General features: G+C 47.9%; 1 protein-coding gene across 2 annotated transcripts in view; it reads left to right on the top strand.

Annotated features, from left to right (window-relative positions):
- EFCAB5 (EF-hand calcium binding domain 5) overlaps positions 1–24,719 on the top strand; it is a 70,495-nt gene extending 45,776 nt beyond the window's left edge. For both annotated transcript variants that reach the window (XM_073667968.1, XM_073667969.1), the window contains 5 exons: positions 1,094–1,200; positions 7,381–7,637; positions 18,015–18,244; positions 22,462–22,558; positions 24,541–24,719. In XM_073667968.1, coding sequence (XP_073524069.1) covers positions 1,094–1,200; positions 7,381–7,637; positions 18,015–18,244; positions 22,462–22,558; positions 24,541–24,698 — 849 coding nt within the window. In that variant the 3' untranslated portion in view covers positions 24,699–24,719. The remainder of the gene's footprint in view (positions 1–1,093; positions 1,201–7,380; positions 7,638–18,014; positions 18,245–22,461; positions 22,559–24,540) is intronic.
- The last annotated feature ends 2,836 nt before the right edge of the window (positions 24,720–27,555 follow it).

The raw sequence follows: 27,555 nt of genomic DNA, 5'->3' as shown, positions 1-27,555 counted from the left end.
GAGATGGGTTAGAGTTAGGATGAGTGTAGACGTGAGGTTGGGGAGGAGGTGGGATGGGATGGGGTAGAGTGCACAAGTGGTGAGGTGTGATTTGGAAAGAAGTCGAGTAAAGTCTCCTTCAGTGATGTTGGAAAGGGAGGTTATGGGGGAACTGCAATGGTCTGGAAAACAAAGGGGTTGCGGTGGTTCTACAGTAAAGACTTGCCTTGTTTGGTCAATTCTGTTTTTGAAGTGTGTGGCAAACTTTTCATCAGAGATGACAGAGGTCGGAGGGGGCAGTGGAGGGCGGAGGATACAGTTAAAAGTGTTGAATAACTGTTTGGGGTTGTAGCATAAGGAAGATATGAGGGTTGTGAAGTAGGCCTGTTTAGCAGAGGTGAGGGCTGCTTTGAATGCGGGTGTTGCTTGTTTGAATGCAGTGAAGTCATCTTGCAAATGTGTTTTCTTCCAACGCTGCTCCGCAACCCTGGAACTTGCTGAAGCTGTTTAGTGAGGTTGGTGTGCCAGGGTTGCCTATTGACTTGTCGCGCTCTGCCATGCACAAGAGGGGCTACCGAGTCAATAGCTGATGCGAGAGTGGCATTGTAGAAAGCAGTGGCGCTGTCTGTGTCGTGGAGTGAAGATATGGATGTCAGTGGTAGAATAGACTCAGAGAGAATGTGAGTGTCTAGATGTGCAAGGTTTCTGCGGGGGTGTGCTAGATGCTGGACATGGGTGACAGGTGAGGAGGACAGGGATGAGAACGTGAGTAGATGGTGGTCAGATAGTGGTAGGAGGGAGGTTGTGAGGTTAGATAGGGAGCAGAGTCAGGTATGCAGGGCGGGTTTTCAGATGGGTTCAGACAACATACCTGTGGATGAAGCAAACAGATTGTCAGGTGAAGAGTGGTGGTGAGGGGTTACATTTCTGGCATATTTCTGTTAAGACCCTTAAGAACGACCCTTCAGAGCCAGACCCACGGCTGTTATATAAAAGGACGGTCAATTGTATGTGATGGAAATAAAGCTGTTTGTAGTTGTCACTGACTTGTTATATGTAGGATTATATATGAAGTTCATGTTTTTTTTAAACTCACTTATTAATACTTAAATAGGCACGAGAATATGTATTCAGGAACATGATGTACACAGACAACAACACAGGAGTGTCTGAAATCTACAGTTCTCCAGCCACACTGCGTAGACGAGACAATCTGTTCAGGTCAGTGTCACCGCACTTTATGGTATTTTAGAACGCTATTATAATTGCAGCTTCAAAAAAGGTAGTAACGTTAGTGGGAGTAATAGGGATACAGGTGAATGGAGTAAAGACTAGTGTTGAGCGATACCTTCCGATATCAGGAAATATCGTATCGGATTGGATCGGACCGATACTCAAAAAGTATCGGATATCGCCGATTCCGATACCGGAAACCAATGCAAGTCAATGGGACAGAAATATCGGAATGAAAATAAACCCTTTCTTTCCTTGTAGGTTAATTCTACATGAAGTAAAACAACTAAGAATAATGTAGAATGTATTATGCGAAAAGCCGGCAATTCATCAGCGCATACACCGGTACCCGACAATTTAGAATAGAAAGAATAGAGCTTCACACATAGATTAGATAGATAGAAACATGTCAGTCACATATATATGAAGTACAGTGACAGTGTTGCTTACTGTACTTGTCATTTAGTGTAAAGGATTTATTTAAAAAAATAATAGTGTTTTAATGCACCGTCTCTTTAAGAAAGCCGGCCGGCAATTCAGCATCTGTACCCGACAATTTAGAATAGAAGGAATAGAGAATCATACATAGATTAGATAGATAGAAACATGTCAGTCACATATATATGAAGTACAGTGACAGTGTTGCTTACTGTACTTGTCATTTAGTGTTAAAATAAAGGATTTATTTAAAAAAAAAATGGCGTGGGGTTCCCCTTAATTTTAGTCTCTAGCGGAGGTTAAGCAGACAGCTGGGGCAGATGTTTGAAGCCTGGGAAGGGGGTAATACCCACGGAGCTTCCCAGGCTGCTAATATCAGCCCCCAGCGGAATACTTAGCCTTTACTAGCTATTAAAATGGGGGACCCCCCCCCAAAAATGACGTGGGGTTCCCCCTAATTTAATAGCTAGCAAAGGCTAGGCAGACAGCTGGGGGTTGATATTAATAGCCCAGGAAGGGTGCCATGAATATTGGCCCCCTCCCAGGCTAGAAACACCAGCCGTCAGCCGCCCCAGAAATGGCGCATCCATAGGATGCGCCAACTCTGGCACTTAGCCTCGCTCTTCCCACTGCCCTGTAGCGGTGGCAGTGGGGTAATAGGGTTGGGGTTGATGTCAGCTTATAATACCAGCTGACATCAAGCCCAGGTTAGTAATGGAGAGGCGTCTATAAGACACCCCCATTACTAACCCCATAGTCAAAGTTAAAAAAAAAAACACAAACACCCAGAATAAAGTCCTTTAATTGAAATAAACACACAATTCTTTATTGTTCTAAATTAAACCATACTTACCGTCACGCCCATTCCAGCTGAAGCCAATGATCTCCTGCAATAAAAGAAAAATAATAAAGCAACCTCATCCTTACCTTTCCATGGTTCCCACGACAGCTTCAGCTCTGCTACATCGAGATGACAGGCTGGACCGCAGCAGAACGCTGCCATCCAGCCTGTCATCCCGCAGACACTGAGAAGCGCAGGCATGCTTGCGCTCCTCAGTGTCTCTCTGTGACGGCATAAAGATGAGCCGAGGTCATGTCCAATGAACTCAGCTCACCTCATGCACGTCACTGACAGCGTGGGAAAATTCTCCTGCACTCAGCGCTTCAGCGTGAGAATTTTCCCACGCTGTCAGTGACGTGCATGAGGTGAGCTGAGTTCATTGGACATGAACTCGGCTCATCTGGATGACGTCACAGAGAGACACTGAGGAGCGCAAGCATGCCTGCGCTTCTCAGTGTCTGCGGGATGACAGGCTGGATGGCAGCGTTCTGCTGCGGTCCAGCCTGTCATCTCGATGTAGCAGAGCTGAAGCTGTCGTGGGATCCATGGGAAGGTAAGGATGAGGTTGGTTTATTATTTTTCTTTTATTGCAGGAGATCGTTGGCTTCAGCTGGAATGGGCGTGATGGTAGGTATGGTTTAATTTAGAACAATAAAGAATTGTGTCTTTATTTCAATTAAAGGACTTTATTCTGGGTGTTGTGTTTTTTTTAAATACTTTACTAGAAATTCATGGTGGTCATGTCTAATATTGGCGTGACCCCATGAATTTCGGGCTTAGGGCCAGCTGATAATGCCAAGTTGGCCTTAACCCGTTTATTACCCAGTGAGCCACCGCACCAGGGCCCTGGATGAGTTGGGTACAGCGCCAGAAGATGGCGCTTCTATGAACGCGCCATTTTCCGGGGCGGCTGCGGACTGCAATTTGCAGCGGGTGGGGCTCAGAAAGCTTGGGTCTCCCTGCGCTGCAGATTCCAGCCCCCAGCTGCGTAGTTGTACCTGGCTGGACACAAAAATAGGGCGAAGCTCCACGTATTTTTTTTTTTAATTATTTCATGAAATTCATGAAATAATTAAGAAAAAAAGGGCTTCCCTATATTGTTGTGTCCGGCCAGGTACAAATAGGCAGCTGGTGGTTGGGGGCAGCCCGTTCCTGCCTGCTGTACCTGGCTGGACACAAATATAGTGCGAAGCCCCACGTCAATTTTTTTTTAATTATTTCATGAATTTCCTGAAATAATTTAAAAAAAATTGACGTGGGGCTTCGCACTATATTTGTGTCCAGCCAGGTACAGCAGGCAGGAACGGGCTGCCCCCAACCACCAGCTGCCTATTTGTACCTGGCCGGACACAACAATATCGGGAAGCCCTTTTTAAAAAAAAAATATTTCATGAAATAATTTAAAAAAAAAATACGTGGTGCTTCTCCCTATTTTTGTGTCCAGCCAGGTACAACTAGGCAGCTGGGGGATGGAATCTGCAGCGCAGGGAGGCCCAAGCTTTCTGGGCCTCCCCCCCACTGCAAATTGCAGTCGGCAGCCACCCCAGAAAATGGCGCGTTCATAGAAGCTGGATGCTGTACCTGGCTGGCATACAAAAATATGGCAAAGCCCACGTCAAAATTTTTGGGAAAAATTAATTAAAAAATAAATAATAATTTAGGGACTGCATCTTTATTAACTCCTCAAATGTCATTTAGTGTTAAAATAAAGAATTTATTTAAAAAAAAAATTGGCGTGGGATGCCCCATAATTTTAGTCTCTAGCGGAGGTTAAGCAGACGGCTGGGGCAGATGTTTGAAGCCTGGGAAGGGGGTAATACCCACGGAGCTTCCCAGACTACTAATATCAGCCCCCAGCTGAATACCTAGCCTTTACTAGCTATTAAAATGGGGGACCCCCCAAAAAAAATGACATGGGGTCCCCCCTATTTTAATAGCTAGCAAAGGCTAGGCAGACAGCTGGGGGCTGATATTAATAGCCCAGGAAGGGTGCCATGAATATTGGCCCCCTCCCAGGCTAGAAACACCAGCCGTCAGCCGCCCCAGAAATGGTGCATCCATAGGATGCGCCAATTCTGGCACTTAGCCTCGCTCTTCCACGCTGCCCTGGTGCGGTGGCAGGGGGTAATGGGGTTGGGGTTCATGTCAGCGCCAGCTGCCATAAAGCCCAGGTTAGTAATGATGGGCGTCTATAAGACACCCCCATTACTAACCTACAAAGTGTTAAAAATAAAAAACACACTACACCCAGAAAAAAATAATTTATTTGAAATAAAACACCATTTTATTTAATTCATAGTTTACTAAAAAAAAAATAGTTACCTGTCCACGTTACTGCGCTGATCTCCCATGCACAGCTGTCACATCTGGAGATGGTGACAGCTGTGCATGGCAGCTGTAAGCTCACGCTGCCGGGAACACGTCCGCTCCCGGCAGCGGGAGCCACTGACTGAGGTCACCGGAGTGCATTCAGGCAGCGCAGCTCCGGAGACCTCCTTTACGGCACTGCTGTACCGTGGGAATTTCTCACGATACAGCAGGGCCGTAAAGGAGCTGACCGGAGCAGCGCTGCCTGAACTCCGGCGAACCCGCTTATGCAATGACGGGGCTGCTTTACGGCCCCGTCATTCTAGCGGCGGCAGCGGTTCAGAGCGGTCACATTCTATGTGGCTGCTCTAAACTGGAGATCATCGTGGGACACTCGTGGACTACTACGGAGGGGTAAGGATAAGGTTGTGGTTTATTATTTTATATTTTATTACAGGAGATCGATGGCTTCGGGGAATTAGGTGTCTAGGTGAGTATAGGTGTCGTTTTTTATTTTTTACTTTATTTTAGGTGGCGATCGGCGGGGACAGGTAATGTATGAACTAATTTATTGTAGGCAACCACTGGCCACCAATGACATGTATTTAACATTTATTGGGGACACAGTAGGGCAATTTATATAGCAGGATCAGGCTGATGGGAACTACTACTACTACAGGAGTGGACGGGGGTCAGACATAGGCCGATGGGAGTAGTAGTGTCACATCGGCCTATGTCTGCCTGCACGCACACACCCGCACACATCGCACAGACACCGCGCACACCCACACACATCGCACAGACACCGCACACACCCGCAGACATCGCGCAGACACCGCACACACCCGCAGACACCGCACAGACACCTCACAGACACCCCACACACCGCGCACACCCGCACAGACACCCACACACACCAATCATGACCGGTCTGGGAGATGAGGCTGACCTGTGCGACCGTGGGAAAGTTCATGTGAGTTCATGCAATGCAGTGAAGCATGAACTCACATGAACCCTCCGAGGGCACCGCGGCGACTTCAAATGAACAGCTGATCGGCATCACCTGATACCTCAGCTGTTCATTTGAAATAACCGGCGGGAAAGCGCAGCACAGAACGGGAAAGCCGGCGGTGAAGTCTTTTCACTGCCGGCTTCCCCGCCCGGGTTCTTCGCTCCCCGCTCCTTGGTGCTGCGCTCCCCGCCCGGTCCTAACTTACGATCGGGATGGGAGGTGGCGAGGGGAGCGGAGGATCGGGGTGGGAGGCTGCGGGGAAGCAGTATGGGGCTGTGTGATTGTTTAAAAGCCGGCGGCTTTTTACCGCCCGCCGGCTTTTAAACAATCAGGAGAATTCTCCCACGCTGGGATGGCATTCTCATGAGCGCTGCCATCCAGCTTGTCATCCTTCAGAGACACTGCAGAGCGCAGGCATTATGGGAACTTCCGATTCCGGTATTCGATATTGTAAAAGTATCGGAATTAAGTATCGGAATTCCGATACCGCGAATATCGGCCGATACCCGATATTTCAGTATCGGAATGCTCAACACTAGTAAAGACGCATTTACACTGGCCAATACCCCTCGTTCCAGACTATCGGCCCATCTACAGAGACAAAATGCTCATTCATCGGGTGAAATTATTTTTAAGCCTGTTTAAAAATGATCATTTTCGGCATCATGTCACCTGTCTAAGGTTACCGCAATGAGTATTTGGCGAGTTGTGGATGTTGAAGTTTTTCTGAAGCATTTCTTCACCTTGCGTCTGTTACCTGCAGATTTTCTGCATCTAATGGAAAATTCTATGGAAAAAATCTGCACATAAAACTTGGCGTAATCGCAAGAGAAATTGATGTTACGGATTTCAAAAACGCACCACAGGTCATTTTATACTGCTTAAAAAAAAGCACAATGGGCATGAGATTTCTAGAAATCTCATCTACTTTTCTGGAACTGTAAGATGCTACAAATTTTTCGCAATGCAAATACGCAGAGTCAAAAACTCACCAACAACTCATTGTGGGAACTTAACCTATGCGTCTGTTTTACACTGCGATTAAACAACCAACGATCGACTGCATAGAGACTTATTAATTGTTTGATAACCTGTTAAATCAGGCGGACTGTACTTCCATATGCACAGAACGATCGTTAATACGATCATTCTGTGCACATAGGATATAATTTTTCTCTGCAGCACTTGTCCAGTTTACACAGGACAATGTGCTGCTGAGAATCATGATTATTAAGCAAATTTAAAAAGCATTCCACCGACAGAATGAACATATTGCTTGTCCTTCAGGTATTTGACCGCCTGTATAGACTGCATATTTTTTGGGAAAAGAGCGAGCGCTTCTAGGATTATCCACCAGTGTAGATGCATCCTTACTCTATATTATTACATATCTTACATAGAATTCATTACCCAGATTTTAGAGTATTTTTTTTTCTGGGAGCTATATTTGGTTTTGTGCTCTTTTTAGTCATATTTATTTGGTGACCTTACTCTATTGCTCCATAGTATGATTGCCATGATATTTTTAATGTCCCACTATGAGAATAATACCAGACATCTGTTTGCACAGGGACTATCTATTTAAATGTGCAGACAGCTCAGAAGTTATCACAACAGATGCCTATGGAGAACGCCACATTGCTGTACCCATCCGTGATCCATCAGGAAGAGCTCTGGGAGTTCTGGATCTAAACACTGGCCACTGCAAGGATTTACCAGCCCATGAGTATCAGGACCTACAGAAAATGCTGCAGATGCTACAGGGAGCTTGTTATGAAATTTTGGAGGAAGAAACATCTGCAAACATCCAAAAAAGGGCTGTGTTAGGTAATTTTTCTATTGGCTAAGCAAGTTATTATTAGATTTGTTTAATACATCAGCCTTTCAGACCAAATCCTCATTTCCGACATACACCTGTCAACCTTTTCCATTAGGAAAGAAACTTAGAGGACATTAGAAAAACTGAGATTGTCCCAGCCATCATCTATTTAGCTTGTGGGAGTATATTTTGTGGGTGGAAAAGGAGATAGGTCCTGAAAAAATGTCTAAAGAAGTATGTTTAATATTTTACACTAGAGGGCAGTATTATCCTGTTTAATAGAGGAGAAGCTCAGTCTCTCTTCCCATGAGCATGGGGTTGGGTATTGTACAGACTGTTATTAATGAAATTCAAGGAGTTGTCCACCTTTATGTAAATTGTGTAATGAACAATTATGTGTCATTGTAATATATGTTCTATCTCTCACTAGACTCCAGATCTCTGTTCGTTCTAATGAATAATAACATATTTCGTTCCTCATTTGTTTTGTTGTACATTTCCTATTTTGGAGACATATTGCTTTAAGTTTCCGGTCTTGACGCTTTGATGTCTTCCTTGGTCTACCAGTATGTTTGCCTTTAACAACCTTCCCATGTTGTTTGTATTTGGTCCAGATTTTAGACACAGTTGACTGTGAACAACCAACATCTTTTGCAACATTGCGTGATGATTTACCTTCTTTTAAGATTTTGTTAATCCTCTCCTTTGTTTCAATTGACATCTCTCGTGTTGGAGTCATGATTCATGTCAGTCCACTTGGTGCAATGCAACAGCTCTCCAAGGTGTGATCACTCCTTTTTAAATGCACACTAACGAGCAGATCTAATTTGATGCAGGTGTTAGTTTTGGAAATGAAAATTTACAGGATGATTCCATAATTTTTTCCTCAGAACTGAGTGATTCCATAATTTTTTCCCTCTGCTTGGTCTGAAAAAAATTACCCTTACTGAGTACCACATTTTTAATCTTGATTTCTTTTAGTGTTTCTTAAAGCCCTAAAGTTGCCATTTAAAATGACTTTAGATTTGTGCCATGTCAGTGATCTGCTTTTTTTCAACAACATTAAACAACTGAATGAACATCCTCCGAGCCCAGTGATTCCATAATTTTTGCCAGGGGTTGTAGTATACTCACGAGAGATGGAGCAAATCGACCAGGTTCAGTGGTCACATCAGTAATCAGCGGACAAAAGCCCTTAGAACCACCTCCTACCTCTGGGCATCCGTGGCTCTTGCTTTGATCATCCAGCCAGATGTGATGTCACATGTGCGTCACACCACAATGATGAAATCGCACCAGACTGGCTAATCAAGAGTTGGAGATGCCATCAGGTAGGAGACAGCTCTCAGGCCTCCTGTCTGATAGGTACAGATCCATAATCCGGCCGCTGGACCGGGTCCTGCAAAGCGATTCGCACCATTCCTAACACTCAGTTTACCAATCCTCTGCTGCTCGTCTTCTAATGCTGCCTGAGTTCCTCGCGGCACTGCTTACGTTCTGTCCTGACATATGTGACCTCTGCAGCCACTATTAAAGAGTGATGGGCTGTAGCAATCACATGCTTACAACATACAAACACAACCTTTAATAAATGATAATAAAAAAGCCATGCTCATGCAACCATATATACGTAGATTTGTTAAAAATCCAGGTGCTATACTACACAAAACTGTGATTCAAAAATAAAGTGCCCACGACGAACACAGTGCGGATAAAAATTTTTAAAGGTCTCACCAAAATCTTTGCTGTTGTGGCCCAAGAAGATAAGCGTTGGAGGAAGGGGTAGGTAATATAGCAATATAGTAACCCTAATATCCCCTGTCGTGCCCAAGCATAGACATTTAACACAAAAGCTATTAGGCACTCTCCAGACTAGACCCCTTATGCTGTTAACAGGGCTTTGTGCCACTGCACGGCCCTACATAGGACCATAGCATCATTAAAGTTCATTTGTAACTTTCCACCCCTTATTCATGATTTCCCTAATGAGGCCTGGATATCAAAGTTGAAATGCTTGGGATTTTTAGGGGGTCATGTACAATAGGTCCATACTTGGGTACTACCTTTATCAGGGCAGGAGTCTATACTTGGGGCACAACAGGGGATATTAGGGTTACTACATTGCCTCCCCCTTCCTGCAACGCTTATCTTCTTGGGTCACAACTTCTACGAAGGAGATTTGTGAGACCTTTCAAGTTTTTTATCCGCACTGTTTTCGTCGTGGGCACTTTATTTTTGAATCATAGTTTTGTGTATTATAGCACCCTGGTTTTTAACAAATCTATATACGGTTGCATGAGCATGGCTCTTTTTATCGTCATTTATTAAAAGTTTTCTTTTTTGGTACTCTCATTGCTTTACATTTACTGTAGTTACTATACCAGAGAGTTTGTGACCACAAGTACTGGTGGTTACATCTAGCTGTTCTATATAACATACAAACGCCAAGGGGAAAAATGCCCAGAAGAGAGAGATGAAACACTGTCCCTTATAAAATCAATACATTTTATTAGATAATTGTTAAATGTCTATTTTATATACTATAAATAAGGACAGGGTAGACTTATAAAAAGATGGGACACATAAATGGTCTTTCAAATAACAGTGATCTAGTCACCAATAATTAAGCAGCATAGCATGTGAGTGCATAAATACAGGGATAGTGTAACATCCCTGGCGGCGTGCTGGCATGGCGTACCATCTCCCACCATGCAAGACCGTCAACTTACCTACCAGTCCAGGCTGTGCACTATACTCCTCTACTTGCTGTGTGCATGTCTCTTGTCTGCTGGCTTAGGGCGACGGCGCTGGTACTTCCTGATTTTTAAAGTTACAGTGTGCACAGTCCTAATGCGTCCCCAGTCTATTGCTGTGAGTCTCTGGATACTTAAACCTCCTCCACCCAGTGGGAGGTGCCTGAGCAACACTTTCTTACAGTGTATTCTGTGCAACTGTGAGTTGCCAGGTCCTGTCCTGAATCTTGTCTGTTTCCGCAACCCTGGGGGCTGAGTACCCAGGCCCGTTACCTGTATCTGTGACTTCTAGTCTGTTTCTGCCACCCTGGAGGCTAAGTACTCAGGCCCGTTACTTGTATCTGTGACTTTTAGTCTATTTCCGCCACCCTGGGGGCTGAATGCCCAGGCTCGTTCCTGTATCTCGTTCCTGTCTGAACTGTGCCCTAGCCCGTTACTTGTTTGTCTCTATGTCCGATCCTTCCCTTTTCCTGCAGTGTCTGAACCAGTACCTAACTCCTACTCGTTGTCTCTGTACTTCTGTTTGTGAGTTATGTGTCCATTCGCTACTTCATAGCAAGTACCTTGTGTGTATCTGGTTCTGCTTGTCCCGTTTCCCTGCCTCTCTATCTACGTTCTGTGTTCGGGCTATCTTCCTGTGTTTCCCGGTCCCTGTCTGTTCCATGTGAACAGAGCCCTGTCCTGTCTGTCCGCACCTGCGACTCTGCTCTGCTCCGCTTCCCCTCCGCACCTGTGGCTCTGCTCTGCTCCGCTTCCCCTCTGCACCTGCGGCTCTGCTCTGCCCTGCTCCGCTTCCCCTCCGCACCTGCGGCTCTGGTCTGCTCTGCCCTGCTCCGCTTGCCCTTCGCACCTGCGGCTGTGCTCTCCTCTGCCCTGCTCTGCTTGCCCTCCGCACCTGCGGCTCTGCTCTGCCCTGCTCCGCTTGCCCTCCGCACTTGCGGCTCTGCTCTGCCCTGCTCTGCTTGCCCTCCACACCTGTGGATCTACTGTGCCCTGCTCCACTTGCCCTCCGCACCTGCGGCTCTGCTCTGTCCTGCTCCGCTTGCCCTCCACAACTGCGGATCTACTCTGCCCTGCTCCGCTTGCCCTCCGCACCTGCGGCTCTGGTCTGCTCTGCCCTGCTCCGCTTCCCCTCCGCACCTGCGGCTCTGGTCTACTCCGCCCTGCTCCACTTGCTCTCCATACCTGCGGCTCTGCTCTGCCCTGCTCCGCTTGCTCTCCGCACCTGCGGCTCTGCTCCGCTTCCGGTCCGCACCTGCGGCTCTGCTTCCCCTCCGCACCTGCGGCTCTGCTCTGCCCTGCTCCGCTTCCCCTCCGCAACTGCGGCTCTGGTCTGCTCTGCCCTGCTCCGCTTGCCCTCTGCACCTGCAGCTCTGCTCTGCCTTGCTCCACTTGCCCTCCGCACCTGCGGCTCTGGTCTTCTCTGCCCTGCTCCGCTTGCCCACCTCACCTGCGGCTCTGATTTGCTCTGCTCTGCTTTGCTTGCCCTCCGCACCTGCGGCTCTGCTCTGCCCTGCTCCGCTTCCCCTCCGCACCTGCGGTACTGCTCTGCTCTGCCCTGCTCCGCTTGCCCTCTGCACCTGCTGCTGTGCTCTGCTCTGCCCTGCTCTGCTTCCCCTCTGCACCTGCGGCTCTGCTCTGCCCTGCTCCGCTTCCCCTCCGCACCTGCGGCTCTGCTCTGCTCTGCCCTGCTCCGCTTCCCCTCCGCACCTGCGGCTCTGTCCCCGTATCCTAGTCTGTACTGGTCCCTATCCAGCCTGTTTACCTACCTGCCCGTACCCGCCTGTCTGCATACCAGCCGTGCCCGCCAGTACCCGCCTGTCTGCATACCAGCCAAACCTGCCCCCACCTGGGCCACCTCCCACGTCCCTCCTCGGATCACGGAGTCAATTAAGGCGCTGTGCATCCGTGGTCAGGTCAAGCAAGGTCCCTAGTCTCGCCCCTGCAGGCACTCCTCGGTTCGTGGCCCAGTGGGACCACTAACCACGCTCACGCCAAACAGTCCCGGCGTAAGCGCAACAGTTTGCTCAGGCCATGGTCCCCATTGAGTCCCATGGCCCTTCGCTCTCTGAGACATTTGAATCCTCATCTGACAAATACATGCACCAAGAAAAATTTTTTTCTGAAGCTGAGGTCCAGGCGATTTACGCACCAGCCCAAATGGAGCTATCAGCACTCGTTCCTGCGTATCCACCACTGTACTATGGGGATCCAAAACAAAGCCGTGCGTTTGTGAGCAATGCATGCTGCATTTCACATTCTATGCTCACTATTTTCCCACCGATCGGGTTAAAGTAGCATTTCTGATGTCCTACCTAGCGGGTGATGCCTTGAATTGGATCACCCCACTATGGGAAGCAACGGATCCTATCCTAACCTACAGGCCTTCCTGGTGGCCTTTCTTATTGTCTTCGATGACCCTGACTCTCCTGCGAATACTTCCTCTTCCAATATCCTGGAGCAGTCTAGATGGGTGACGCGTGAAGTAAGGCCACCTGTTCCCCAGCCTGAAAAGGCAGCTACCCACGCAAAATCCATGGAGGATAACAGTGTTCAGCAGACAAAGCAGAATACTTCCCTTCCCAACTCTAAGAGGCAGTCCAGACAAGCAAGACTTAGAGGAAAGCCGTCACTTCAGGTACTGTCCTCCTAAAGACTCTAGAGGCAGCTTCCCATGCAGAATCCATGAAGGTTGACCATGTTCGTCAGGCAAAGCAGAAGCCGGAACTCAGTCATGAAATCGGATTGCGGTATCGCTGCGGTTGTAGGAACACCCTAAAGGTCTTTTGTTCTGCGAAGTTTGGGGAGTCCCAAAGCCTCGGGCCAGTAGGAGAGGCTGCCTTTAGCGTTAGTGTTTCCTCTCCACAGATGATTGTGACTGTCTCCATGGCAAGTGAAGGCCTCGGATTAACCGGAAGTTTGGGGCTGAAAGCCGTGAAGAGTCTGATCCCCATCCGACAACTCCAGAATCCGATTTGGGCATTGCCAGGGGTAGGACGAGCCCTACTCAGAAACAGTCAAAATATGTCTGTATAAATTAAGCTCCAGATTGGAGCATTATACATGAAGAAGATCACATTCCAGGTGCTGTCTGGTTTACCCACTGGTCGTCCAGAGCCGCTCAGGTCTGGAAATCCTGCATGGTGTTTCCTGGGGGACTGCTGAGGTACAAGGGGTGTCCGGTCCCCATACCTTCAGGACAGTCAGCAAAGTCTTCTTCTTCAACAGATCTGCTAGTCGCTGACTCGCTGTGCGCTGAAGTCTCCGAAGGAGGGGAAGCGGAGGCGATGTCCCCACACAGTCTCGACGATTGTACCAATGATCTGGCTTCAGGTACCGCCCCGCCTCGTAGACGTGTCATCTCAGAGACCAGACTGAAGATGGTCCCGAAGCAAGGATCTTCCATCTCTAACAAGTCTGGCAATAAGTCCATCAAGTTGGTGGCTACCCCCAAGTCTCTGCACCGCTCCTACCAGGCGGAGGACCTCCAGTTGTCCCTTGAATCCTTTGGGGTGCTACCCGATAATAACAAATGGAGAGAGACTTTCCATCTGATGCTGAGGATGGCTCGATGGGAGGAAGCATCCTAGTCACCAAGATGGTGAGACCTGTCTCATTCCCTCTAGTGGACAAAAGAGGTAGTCTTCTTGAAGAGAAGTCTTGGGAGTCCATTGAGAAGGATTGGTCTCCAACTTCTCTACAGAAAATCCTTGCAGGCTTGAAGAAGAGGGGGCGTAAAGGGAGGGTACTGTAACATCCCTGGCGGCGTGCTGGCTTGGCTTACCATCTCCCACCATGCAAGACCGCCAACTTACCTACCAGTCCAGGCTGTGCACTATACTCCTCTACTTGCTGTGTGAATGTCTCTTGTCTGCTGGCTTAGGGCAGCGGCGCTGGTACTTCCTGATTCTTAAAGTTAGTGTGCGCAATTCTAATGCGTCCCCAGCCTATTGCTGTGAGTCTCTGGATACTTAAACCTCCTCCACTCAGTGGGAGGTGCCTGAGCAGCACTTTCTTACAGTGTGTTCTGTGCAACTGTGAGTTGCCAGGTCCTGTCCTGAATCTTGTCTGTTTCCGCCACCCTGGGGGCTGAGTACCCAGGCCCGTTACCTGTATCTGTGACTTTTAGTCTGTTTCCGCCACCCTGGGGGCTGAATGCCCAGGCTCGTTCCTGTATCTCATTCCTGTCTGAACTGTGTCCTAGCCCGTTACTTGTTTGTCTCTATGTCCGATCCTTCCCTTTTTCTGCAGTGTCTGAACCAGTGCCTAACTCCTACTCGTTGTCTCTGTACTTCTGTTTGTGAGTTTTGTGTCCACTCGCTACTCCATAGCAAGTACCTTGTGTGTATCTGGTTCTGCTTGTCCGTTTCCCTGCCTCCGTATCTACCTCCTGTTTTCGGGCTATCTTCCTGTGTTTCCTGGTCCCTGTGAACAGAGCCCTGTCCTGTCTGTCCGCACCTGCGGCTCTGCTCTGCTCCGCTTCCCCTCTGCACCTGCGGCTCTGCTCTGCCCTGCACCGCTTCCCCTCCGCACCTGCGGCTCTGGTCTGCTCTGCCCTGCTCCGCTTCCCCTCCGCTCCTGCGGCTCTGGTCTGCTCTGCCCTGCTCCGCTTGCCCTCCACACCTGCGGCTCTGCTCTGCTCTACCCTGCTCCGCTTGCCCTCCACACCTGTGGCTCTGCTCTGCCCTGCTCCATTTGCCCTTCGCACCTGCGGCTCTGCTCTGCTCTGCCCTGCTCTGCTTGCCCTCCGCACCTGCAGCTCTGGTCTGCTCTGCCCTGCTCCGCTTGCCCTCCACACCTGCGGCTCTAGTCTGCTCTGCCCTGCTTCGCTTGCCCTCCACACCTGCGGCTCTGCTCTGCTCTACCCTGCTCCGCTTGCCCTCCACACCTGTGGCTCTGCTCTGCCCTGCTGCACTTGCCCTCCGCACCTGCGGCTCTGGTCTGCTCTACCTTGCTCCGCTTGCCCTCCACACCTGTGGCTCTGCTCTGCCCTGCTCCGCTTGCCCTCCGCACCTGCGGCTCTGCTCTGCTCTACCCTGCTCCGCTTGCCCTCCACACCTGTGGCTCTGCTCTGCCCTGCTCCGCTTGCCCTCCGCACCTGCGGCTCTGCTCTGCCCTGCTCTGCTTGCCCTCCACAACTGCGGATCTACTCTGCCCTGCTCCGCTTGTCCTCCGCACCTGCGGCTCTGCTCTGCCCTGCTCCGCTTGTCCTCCACACCTGCGGATCTACTGTGCCCTGCTCCACTTGCCCTCCACACCTGCGGCTCTGCTCTGCCCTGCTCCGCTTGCCCTCCACAACTGCGGATCTACTCTGCCCTGCTCCGCTTGCCCTCCGCACCTGCAGCTCTGGTCTGCTCTGCCCTGCTCCCCTTGTCCTCCACACCTGCGGCTCTGGTCTGCTCTGCCCTGCTCCGCTTGCCCGCTGCACCTGATGCTCTGCTTCCCTTCCACACCTGCGGCTCTGCTCTGCCTTGCTCTGCTTCCCCTCCGCACCTGCGGCTCTGTCCCCGTATCCCTGTCTGTACTGGTCCCTATCCAGCCTGTTTACCTACCTGCCAGTACCCGCCTGTCTGCATACCAGCCGTGCCTGCCAGTACCCGCCCGTCTGCTTACCAGCCGTGCTTGCCAGTACCCGCCTGTCTGCATACCAGCCAAACCTGCCCGTTCCTGCATTCCCTGGTGTGGGTCAACAGCTGTGACCGGGGTCTGATTTGGAGTAGCACCTGGGCCACCTCCCACGTCCCTCCTCGGACCACGGAGTCGATTAAGATGGTGGAATGGTGCATTATGATGAGATATCGGACTGGAAAGGGTCCTTATATTGGTCTTGCCCTTGTTTTATTCTTCTGTCTATGTCCGCTTCTGGATAAATAATAATCTATTATAACACGACTTTACGAACAAGTTGGAAACACACGTTGGGACAGTACTAGTTAATATTAGTAAATATGCAACACTAGTAATTTTGACAATGACCCCTAAAACACTAATAGTAGTGACTCTCATGCTGTGCTGCTTAATTATTGGTGACTAGTTTTTTTTATTACTATAGCACCAACATATTCCGCAGCAATTTACAATTCAGAGGGGACATGTAGAGACAATATCAGACATTACAGAGTAACACATAATTCAACACCAAGAGGAGTGAGGACCCTGCTCGCAAGCTTACAATCTATAATATATACTACTAGTTATTGAACCCGTTCTACGCCCGGGTGGCAAGCATTTTTATTGGTATATGGTCTCCCATGCTGGTATGTGCTGCCCCCTCCTGGTATTTGCGCTGCCCCCATCCTGTCTCCATCATCCTATCCTGGTAGGCATTGTCACCCCTCACCCCCAATCCTGGTATGCATGGTACCCCTCTCCCCTAATCCTGGTATGCATGGCACCCCTCACCCCCAATCCTGGTATGCATGGCACCCTTCACCCCCAATCCTGGTATGCATGGCACCCCTCACCCCCAATCCTGGTATGCATGGCACCCCTCACCCCCAATCCTGGTATGCATGGCACCCCTGATCCCAAATCCCGGTATGCATGGCACCCCTCACCCCCAATCCTGGTATGCATGGCACCCCTCATCCCCAATCCTGGTATGCCGGGCACCCTTCATCCCCAATCCTGGAATGCGTGGCACCCCTCATCACAAATCCTAGTATGCGTGGCACCCCTCATCCCTTTCACACTGTACACATACAAAAAAATAAACACTAAAACTCACCTTTCTTCTCTGTGCTCCAGCGCTGCTGCGTACTGTTCTGCCGGAGGCTGGGGGAGGAGTGCGGTGCCAGAGCACAGCGCTGTCTGGCGCCATTTTGCTGAAGACACACTGCAAATGTGTCTTCAGTAAAATGGCGTCAGATAGCGCTACACGCATGCGCCGATCTGATGCCTCACTCCTGCCCCGGTCTCCGGCGAAGAGAGGCGCCGTGGCAACGCTCCTCCAGGTCAGGTAAGTATGTAAGTATGGCGCCGGAGATCGCGGTATGCGTAGACACTGAACGCATACCGCGATCTCCGGCGCCATACACACTCCTCTTACCTGTAACGGCTGCATGCCTGCTTCTGTCTGGATCCAGACTGTGCGTCGCGCATGCGCAGTCTATAAAGGCTTCAGACAGAGACATGCATCCCCGGTTATAATTATAGATATCACTATATCATTGTTATTTGAATGGCCCTTATTTATTTATTTTACTCACTTATATATCGCCATCATATTCCACAGCGCTTTACAGACAATATCAGCACTGTCCCCATTGGGGCTCACAATCTATACTCCTTATCAGTATGTCTTTGGAGTGTGGGAGGAAACCGGAGAACCCGGAGGAAACCCACACAAACATGGGGAGAACATACAAACTTCTTCTAGTATTTTTCTAGCTTTGCTAGCAGCTGCATCAGAAAGCAGCATATCTCTCTGGCAGACAGCGGGGTGTACCCAAAAGTATGTCTGTCCTACATTATATCTTAACAGTTGTCTGCACATTTTTTATGCACAAGCAAAAAGGCAATGGACAATGTACTGGTCATTCGATACGTTTTGATGAACAGATCAAACGTTGTGTAGATAGCCGAATAATCTTTGTGTTCAAATCGATTTCCTTTCTATTTATATGACTATAGAGGCAGAACGAGGGTCAGGACAGAGGAGAGTGGGAGTACTATTCCATCGCTTCATGCTGCAAGACCTGAGGCAGTGCGTCAGTAAGCTGGACCACCAGTCATTTGCTGAACTGAAGAGCTACAAGGAGCCTCCTGTCATGGTGCACAGTATCCTCAAGGCTGTGTTACTGTTATTTTGTCCGGCCTGGGCTGACTCGGAGGAGATTCACAGCTGGAATCAGTGCAAACTGGTGGGTCACTATGCAATAAGATAAGTATAATGACTGCTTTCCGTTAAGGCTATGTGCACACGTTCAGTATTTGGTCAGTATTTTACATCAGTATTTGTAAGCCAGGAGTAGAACCAGGAGGAAAAGTATAATAGAAACAGTCACCACTTCTGTATTTTTCATCCACTCCTGGTTTTGACTTTCAAATACTGAGGTAAAATACTGACCAAATACTAAACATGTGAACATGGCCTTACTGTTAATTTAATGTCCACCTGAGCGAAAATTGCAGCATGCACTAGTCTCTTCTTTCCATTCGAGTCTGTGGGTGAGCAAAAATAAAAATAAAATCAGATCCTGTACGGATCAACTGTATAATATTCGATTTTTACAGATACATTGCCATCATTAACATAGGAGAAGATATTTGGTCTTGCAAATGTTAAAAACTGATGATGTTTAAAGAAAGACAACACAGATGAAAAATTGTCCATTTTTTCTGGATGAAAATTGGATAATTTTTTTATGCACTTACAGTATGTGAACTCAGCCTAAAGAAGTCCTTTCATGGCATTTTACAGAGCGTGCTCTGGTGGTTTGATTTCTGTGATGTGTTGGCATAGCCAGGGGTGGACAGTGTGGTAGGTTGACTCACTCAGCTGCTCTCAGAGGTAGACACATGAAACTTGGGGATCAAAGTCTGTGGCTGGTTTATTACTTTCATAAACCAGAAAACAACCTAAATATGGCCTTTATGGCAAAACAAAAGATAGATTATAGCACAGTCCATAGCATGCCGGTTTCATCCACTCTGGTTGCCATCCACTTCAGCTCCTACTGAAGTTCCACACAGGAGACTTCCGTCGTCTCCAAACAGACAACTGAAAAAAACTCAATGCTGCAGATTTAACCTCTCCAGCCACACACTTGAGGTGGAGATATGGTGAGCAGGCTTCCCGCCCATCTCACACCTGCTCACAAAAAAAACAACTTAAGATGGCTGATTAACCTCTTCAGCACCCAACATGCTGAAGACAAGCTTCTGGGTTTCACATCACGGAACACAGCAACCAACCTCCGTGACCAGGGCCGGCATCAGCACCCGGCGCACCCGGGCAAGTGCCGGGGCCCTGAGCAGGCGGGGGGCCCCACTCCCTGTCGGGCAACCTGCTGGGCTATGGGCGGAGGAGTGCGGTGCCAGCAGCCGCCCTTCCCTCCCGCTTGCTCAGGGCCCCAGAAGCCAGATACTTACCTCTCCCCGTGCCTCTGCAGATCCGCTGTCTTCCTGCTGTGCGCTCCCTGTGACATCTCAGGTCAGAGGGTATGGTGACGTCTTTCCACCGCGCCCTCCCCTGAGCCGTCACAGGCAGCGCAGAGCGGGACGATGCTGGAGTCCGGACCTGAGCAGCGGCAGCAGGTGAGGAGGAGTGAGGTGAGTATTTGATTTTTTTTTTTTTAAACGTCTGGAGGCATGGGGCATTAAATGGGGGGTGACATCCTGCATGGGGCATTATATGGGGGGGTTACATCCTGCATGGGGCATTATAAACAGGGGGGTGATGACATCCTGCATGGGGCATTATAAAGAGGGGGGTGACATCCTGCATGGGGCATTATATGGGGGGAAAGGGACATCCTGCATGGGGCATTATATGGGGGGGTGACATGCTGCATGGGGCATTAAATGGGGGGTGACATCCTGCATGGGGCATTATATGGGGGGGTTACATCCTGCATGGGGCATTATAAACAGGGGGGTGATGACATCCTGCATGGGGCATTATAAAGAGGGGGGGTGACATCCTGCATGGGTCATTATATGGGGGGAAAGGGACATCCTGCATGGGGCATTACATGGTGTGGGAAAGGGACATCCTGCATGGGGCATTCTATGAGGGGGAAAGAGACATCCTGCATAGGGCATTATATGAGGGGGGAGAAGCAACATCCTGCATGGGGCATTATATGGGGGGTGAGATCCTGCATGGGGCATTATATGGGGGGTGACATCCTGCATTGGGCATTATATGGGGGGGGGAAGTGATATCCTGCATGGGCATTATATGGGGGGGAGTGACATCCTGCATGGGGCATTATATGGGGGGTGACATCCTGCATGGGGCATTATATGGGGGGGAGAAGTGATATCCTGCATGGGGCATTATATGGGGGGGAGTGACATCCTGCATGGGGCATTATATGGGGGGGAGTGACATCCTGCATGGGGCATTATATGGGGGGGAGAAGTGATATCCTGCATGGGGCATTATATGGGGGGGAGTGACATCCTGCATTGGGCATTATATGGGGGGGAGTGACATCCTGCATGGGGCATTATAAGGGGGGGGGACAGCATGCATGGGACATAATGTGGGGGGAACAGCCTACATGGAGCATTTTATGGGGGCCAGTATCCTGTACGGAGCGTTATATGGGGGCCAGTATTCTGTATGGAGCGTTATATGGGGGCCAGTATTCCGTATGGAGCGTTATATGGGGGCCAGTATTTCGTATGGAGCATTTTATGGGGGCCAGTATCCTGTATGGAGCATTTTATGGGGGCCAGTATACTGTGTGGAGCGATTCGCTGGTTTCTGAGCTATTGTGGAATTTACAATAGATATCGCTCATGTAATGTAAGAAGTAAAATCTTTGCATTGTACTATATATATATATTTCTCTGCGGTATCTGTACATCATAAATTGTGGTATGTGTTAACGGGGCCCACTGAGACTCTTTCGCCCGGGGCCCAGAAAACCTGAAGCCGGCCCTGTCCGTGACACATATCTCCCCTCACATACATCACCAGTGACCCTGTCACAACAGGTACAACAAAGGACCCCTGTGGGAGAACATTATAGTGTATGTGCCCTTTGCTATTTCAGCACAGAGAGCACTTTACCTCTCTAAGAGCCCACTGACAATTGCGAGCCTCGTCATTCATTAACTTAAGCTGCTTTTAAGGAGGTTGTGTCCCCCTTACCTACCGAGCCCCTGTGTATCTTTACAGGTTGCACAAATGGTACGTCTACCACAGAGTAGTCTACGCAAGTCACCTTACTGTAGACAAAACGAACTCTCGTACTGAATTATATGAGTTCAAAGCTTTTAGGGGTCTATTTGTTAACCCCGTTTTTGGCTATTTCCAATACCAGCCAACATAATTGGGAATACAGCTCTGGACTGTAACACGGACTATCTCATGCTACCAACAAGATAAATGTACAAGTAAGAAAAATATTGTTAAAAATGCTTTCTCAAAGGCTGCAGAGTGTGTATGATACGGTCTTTGGAAATACTTGGTGATTTATTTAGCCTGTGGTCATGTCAGCATTTTGCGAAGGCGAAGTTCACATGTCCAGTAATCATCTGTTTGAAACGGATCCTGCAGCGATCAGTTATCTTAACAGGACAGAGACACCACTTTTTTGTTCAGTTAAAAAAAACAGATTTCAACTGGATCCGTTTTTTTTTACATTTGAAGTTTATGGAAAATGTATCCTTTAAATAGTCATCCGTTTTTCTTCCGTTTGAAACGGATCTGTTTTTTTTTGCTTACTGGATCAGTTTCCAACAGATGATTACTGGACATGTGAACTTAGCCTGATTCTGTTCTACTGCTCTATCATAGTATCAAAGAATGAAATTAACAGCTGTACCAAATATCTCACATAGCAAACACCTGCAACATCTGACAGGTCCCAATTGATTTTAGTGGGGTGTCGGGTGTGCGTCATTTAATTTATTTGCAAAATAATGCAGCATGTTGGTGTGAACTGTGAACAAGACACTAAGGGAGCTGTTCGGCGAAAACAAGTTAACACCTATCCAAAAAATAGATGCTGACTTGTTTATTGGTGGGGGACAAACCACTGGGTCCCTCACCAATCAGCACATTGGGGAACTTCCTTCCCGTTAGAATGGAGTGGCCATGCTCACGCTCGACAGCTGCTCCATTCATTCTCTATGGGACTGCCGAGGATTTTTACGGTAGCCCCATAAAGAATGAATGGAGCAGCTGTTGGGCGTCAGACCTGCCGCACCAATTTGTAATGGAGATAAAAGTGACCTGTCAGGGATAAAAATTCCCCAATCTGCTGAGTGCTGTAGGTCGCAGTGGTACGGCACCAGCCAATCAACAAGTAATCATCTATCATGTGCATAGGTGATACCTTGTTTTAACTGGACAATCCCTTTAATAATCTAATTCTAACATAATTTCTTTTTATATTTGTAGAAAGTGAATAGTGATTTGATACGGAAGATATTGTCTTTTGACCCCACTGCTCAGTCTGTACAGTTCAATCCAGAGATCCTTACTAAGTACATTAAAGGTAAATATAGCGTACCCTTAAATCGATTTTCTATTACTAAGGCTCCATGCAGGAACAGAGTAGTTAAAGCCGAGGATGGGGGCCGCCATGTGAGTTTACTCTATGCTGGGTTTACAAATTAGATTTTTAGACTGATGTTTTCCCATTAACTAATATTTGTTGGAATTGGCAATTTATACCAAGGAATATATTGCTAGGGGGGCCACAGGGGTTAGCTGATAAGCAGATCAGAAAATATACACTGCTCAAAAAAATAAAGGGAACACACAAATAACACATCCTAGATCTGAATGAATGAAATATTCTCATTGAATACTTTGTTCTGTATAAAGTTGAATGTGCTGACAACAAAATCACACAAAAATCATCAATGGAAATCAAATTTATTAACCAATGGAGGCCTGGATTTGGAGTCACCCCCAAAATTAAAGTGGAAAAACACAGTACAGGCTGATCCAACTTTGATGTAATGTCCTTAAAACAAGTCAAAATGAGGCTCAGTATTGTGTGTGGCCTCCACGTGCCTGTATGACCACCCTACAACGCCTGGGCATGCTCCTGATGAGATTGCGGATGGTCTCCTGTGGGATCTCCTCCAGGATGGCACATCAATGCGAGCTGTGGCAAGAAGGTTTGCTGTGTCTGTCAGCTAGTATCCAGGGGCTGGAGGCGCTACCAGGAGACAGGCCAGTACACCAGGAGACGTGGAGGGGGCCGTAGGAGGGCAACAACCCAGCAGCAGGACCGCTACCTCTGCCTTTGTGCAAGGAGGAACAGGAGGAGCACTGCCAGAGCACGGCAAAATGACCTCCAGCAGCCCACAAATGTGCATGTGTCTGCACAAACGGTTAGAAACCGACTCCATGAGGGTGGTATGAGGGCCCGATGTCCACAGATGGAGGTTGTGCTCACAGCCCAACACCGTGCAGGACGCTTGGCATTTGCCACAGAACACCAGGATTGACAAAGTCGCCACTGGCGCCCTGTGCTCTTCACAGATGAAAGCAGGTTCACACTGAGCACATGTGACAGATGTAACAGAGTCTGGAGACGCCGTGGAGAGCGATCTGCTGCCTGCAACATCCTTCAGCATGACAGGTTTGGCAGTGGGTCAGTAATGGTGTGGGGTGGCATTTCTTTGGAGGGCCGCACAGCCCTCCATGTGCTCGCCAGAGGTAGCCTGACTGCCATTAGGTACCGGGATGAGATCCTCAGACCCCTTGTGAGACCATATGCTGGTGCAGTTGGCCCTAGGTTCCTCCTAATGCAGGACAATGCCAGACCTCATGTGGCTGGAGTGTGTCAGCAGTTCCTGCAAGATGAAGGCATTGAAGCTATGGACTGGCCCGCCCGTTCCCCATATCTGAATACGATTGAGCACATCAGGGACATCATGTCTCGCTCCATCCACCGTCACGTTGCCCCACAGACTGTCCAGGAGTTGACGGATGCTTTAGTCCAGGTCTGGGAGGAGATCCCACAGGAAACCATCCGCAACCTCATCAGGAGCATGCCCAGCATTGTAGGGAGGTCATACAGGCACATGGAGGCCACACACAATACTGAGACTCATTTTGACTTGTTTTAAGGACATTACATCAAAGTTGGATCAGCCTGTAGTGTGTCTTTCCACTTTAATTTTGGGGGTGACTCCAAATCCAGGCCTCCATTGGTTAATAAATTTGATTTCCATTGATGATTTTTGTGTGATTTTGTTGTCAGCACATTCAACTTTGTACAGAACAAAGTATTCAATGAGAATATTTCATTCATTCAGATCTAGGATGTGTTATTTGAGTGTTCCCTTTATTTTTTTTGAGCAGTGTATATGTTCACCACTCAATGATCAGAACCGATACATCACACATTTTGGCCAGTTATCCACAGTGACAGGCTATATTATTTTCATGAGATGTTAACATAAGGTGAGTTATTCTACTTATTGCCAAGACATTTTATAATACGTGACCGATATATTTCAGGTATTCCCAGAGGAGCGGTCTGGAGACACGGCTCCATCCCAGCAGAACATCTCTATAATTGGGCTTTCACCTGCCTGTCACTGATGGAGCTCAGCCAGAAAATGCAGAACACACAGTCACCAACCCTGGTCTCTGTAGCAGCACCAAGCCAAATGTGAATAAAAAGGAACTGAATATGACAAGATAAATTCTGTTTTGACCTTTTTCTTCAGCATAAGAGCATTTTTAAATACACAAATTGAAAGAAGAGTGTGGAGATAGATATGGGGGATGTTATAGTGGAACAGTAAAATGTGCAGTGGATAAGAAAGGATCAAGAAGTATTAGGATCAAGAACAATTAGCCACTTTTAATGCACTTACTCCAACTTTTCGATAAGAGAGGCAAGACGACCATTGCCTTGCATGGCCTGAGATTCCATTTTCTGACAGTGGTGCATACGTGAGCTGAAAGATGCGCCAAATTTATTTAGAGGCTTTCTAAATGAATTTGGCACATCTTACTCCACCAGAGTCTGGATCAAAATGCCAGTCTTGATGAATTCCCCCTTTTTGCCGTTTATTCCCGACAATTATCATTCGCCTATCAGTCTGGCTTACTGGGTGCATCCAATAGTCTAGACAATCACTCCTTAGCCATTCATGTGGTTGGACTATAATCGTCCTGCAGTTCTTTGTCATGCCTCAGTTTCAAGACTCGATCTGGAACATCTTGCTTTGTGGTCGGTTTCCCTTTCTGCTGAGCCACAGTCTGTTTGGTCTCTGTCCAACTGCTGATGGTTCTTTTGTCTTTTCTTTTCTTCTATTCAGGTGTCTCTCACTTCCCTGTTTGGTTCTGCCCTATCACTTCTTGGGAGGGGCTATTTATACTCACCTTGCACCTGCCTTCTTTGCTGGCTATAATTCAAGGTTGATGGTGTTTGGAATTCCAGCTCCTTAGCTAGAGATTATTTTGTTTTAGTAATCACAGTTGCTTTCCTACAGTCTATATGTGTGTCTTCCTCCTTAGCACTCTTTCCCTTCTCATTCATTTTGGGTCTGGGAGGTTTCTACTTCTTCTGTTTGTTTTTTGGTTCTGCTTATTTTCCTCCATTTTTCCTGTGTGACTATGTGAACATGTTCATAGGCCTGTGCCTCATCCTTTAATGTGTGTATATTTGTTTCTATAGTTATTATTGCTTTGATGTTGCACATTGTCTATAGTGAGGGTGCAGTTAAGGACATTCAGGCTTTGGAGTTGGAGGCACCATTTCTTAATCTTATTGTGCTAACCTCCGTAGTCAGGCAGGGGCAAATCAGGGTCAGATCAGGGACTTTCCTAGTCTGGACCGTGACCTGTTAAGTGCAGGTGTTGCATCTCACCTGGTTTGTACTTTTCCCATGTGAGTGTGTAGACTCAGTCATAACTTTATTATTACGGCACACCTGGTGAATTGAACGCACTAAGCCCCGGGTCCTGGTGGGTACACACGCCCCAAGAGCGTCGGTGCAGCTGGCAGGATGACACATGGATAGCATGGACGAGACACCCTCAGGTATCTTGGGAACAGCAGGATGGATGCAGCAAAGTTAGTAGGGCAGCAGAGATGGCAAGTAACATAAGGTGCACAGGAGGAGGAGAGTAACAAACTAAAGTCTTGAATAACAATCTGAAGACACAAGTGTATGTCCTGATGGGGCTTAAAAGGCCTAGGGAGATTATGACTCACGCCAGGCAACCTGCAAAGCTCGATGTGAACCACAACAAAAGGCAGTGGACAGAAGTGAAGGGAGCAGATCCTGGGACAGTTGTGTAACAGCTATAAGGTGGCCATACATAATAGATTAATGTTGGCCAAACTCTCTGCCTTCTAATGTGCAGGAGGGGTGTCCAAACTCTCCACTTATAGAAGATGTCAGGGTTGAGAAGTAGCATGTTGGATTTCCACATGTCCGATCCTTTGTTCTCATTGCTGAAGAGCCGCCAGCAGAGAAGTCTGGCAGGGTCTTGTTCTTCTGTCCCTATTGAAAACACATGCATTTTCAGCAGGACTCAACATGCATGTGTTTGGGCTGGTTGGAAGCAGCTTGTAAGGTGTTTGGACATCTATAATTCCTTCCATATGTCGCCCACTTGGAAAGTGTTGCTGGTAGGAACTGCGGCTGGCATACTTGGGTCAATGTGTACGGCACTGCTATGGAGATTAAACTCTTATACTCTTTGTGGATGGCCTTCTTATGAAGCAAAGCGGCTAGCATGTTATTACAGGAGCACTGATATGGCTTGTATGTTTAAAGAAATACTGATGCATTCTAGCACATTTCTACAGGCAATAAAGTGGTTGTCCAGGACTTCTATATTGATGATTGCAAAGGGAATAATAGTTTATATATTGATGACCTCTCCTCAGGATAGGTGTTTAATAGTTAAGAGTGGAAAAGAGAAAAGTGCGGGTTTGCATAGTCAAGGTTTGTGCTGGTCGCCAAAAGAGCTTATTTTGTCTCTTGGTCTTTATTGGGTGTTATTTATTAATTTAATTACAATTGCAGCAATAATAATAATAATGATACGGTCTTGTTATTCACCATTCAGTATCTCTGACACTTGCTACACTGAAGCTGAGCCCATCATTCAGTATTTCTGTCTTTATAACAGTGAACTGTATTCTGCCACCGATGTACGTGGGGCGAGATGTGTCTGAGGGATGTGACACGGATCTCTGTATAAGCAATGGCATATAGCGTCAACTCGCTGACCTGCGCTTCTGTTCTTTATGAACTGCTCGTGGTAATCCGGAATGATGATGCAGTGATGAATTCAACAGATTTATTTACAGTTCTTGATGAGGTGAGATGAGGGAAAGTGAAGGATGAGGAAAGGGTAGGAATTGTAGGTATTAGAAGCACCAGGTAAAGTGGTAACAAGAGAATCCCTTCTCCAGTCCTGCAGCATGTGTAGTCAAGATGGATGTGATGAAGAAGAAGTAAGTGAGGAGCAAGAGATAGGAGGAGTTACAGACCAAAAGGTGTTGTGGGT

The sequence above is a fragment of the Phyllobates terribilis genome, unplaced genomic scaffold, assembly GCF_046119375.1.
Source record: "Phyllobates terribilis strain yellow unplaced genomic scaffold, ASM4611937v1 Scaffold_2__4_contigs__length_985480577, whole genome shotgun sequence".
NCBI lineage: Eukaryota > Metazoa > Chordata > Amphibia > Anura > Dendrobatidae > Phyllobates > Phyllobates terribilis.
Note: the sequence above shows the minus strand (reverse complement) of the source record. Positions and strands in the feature narration are given on the sequence as shown.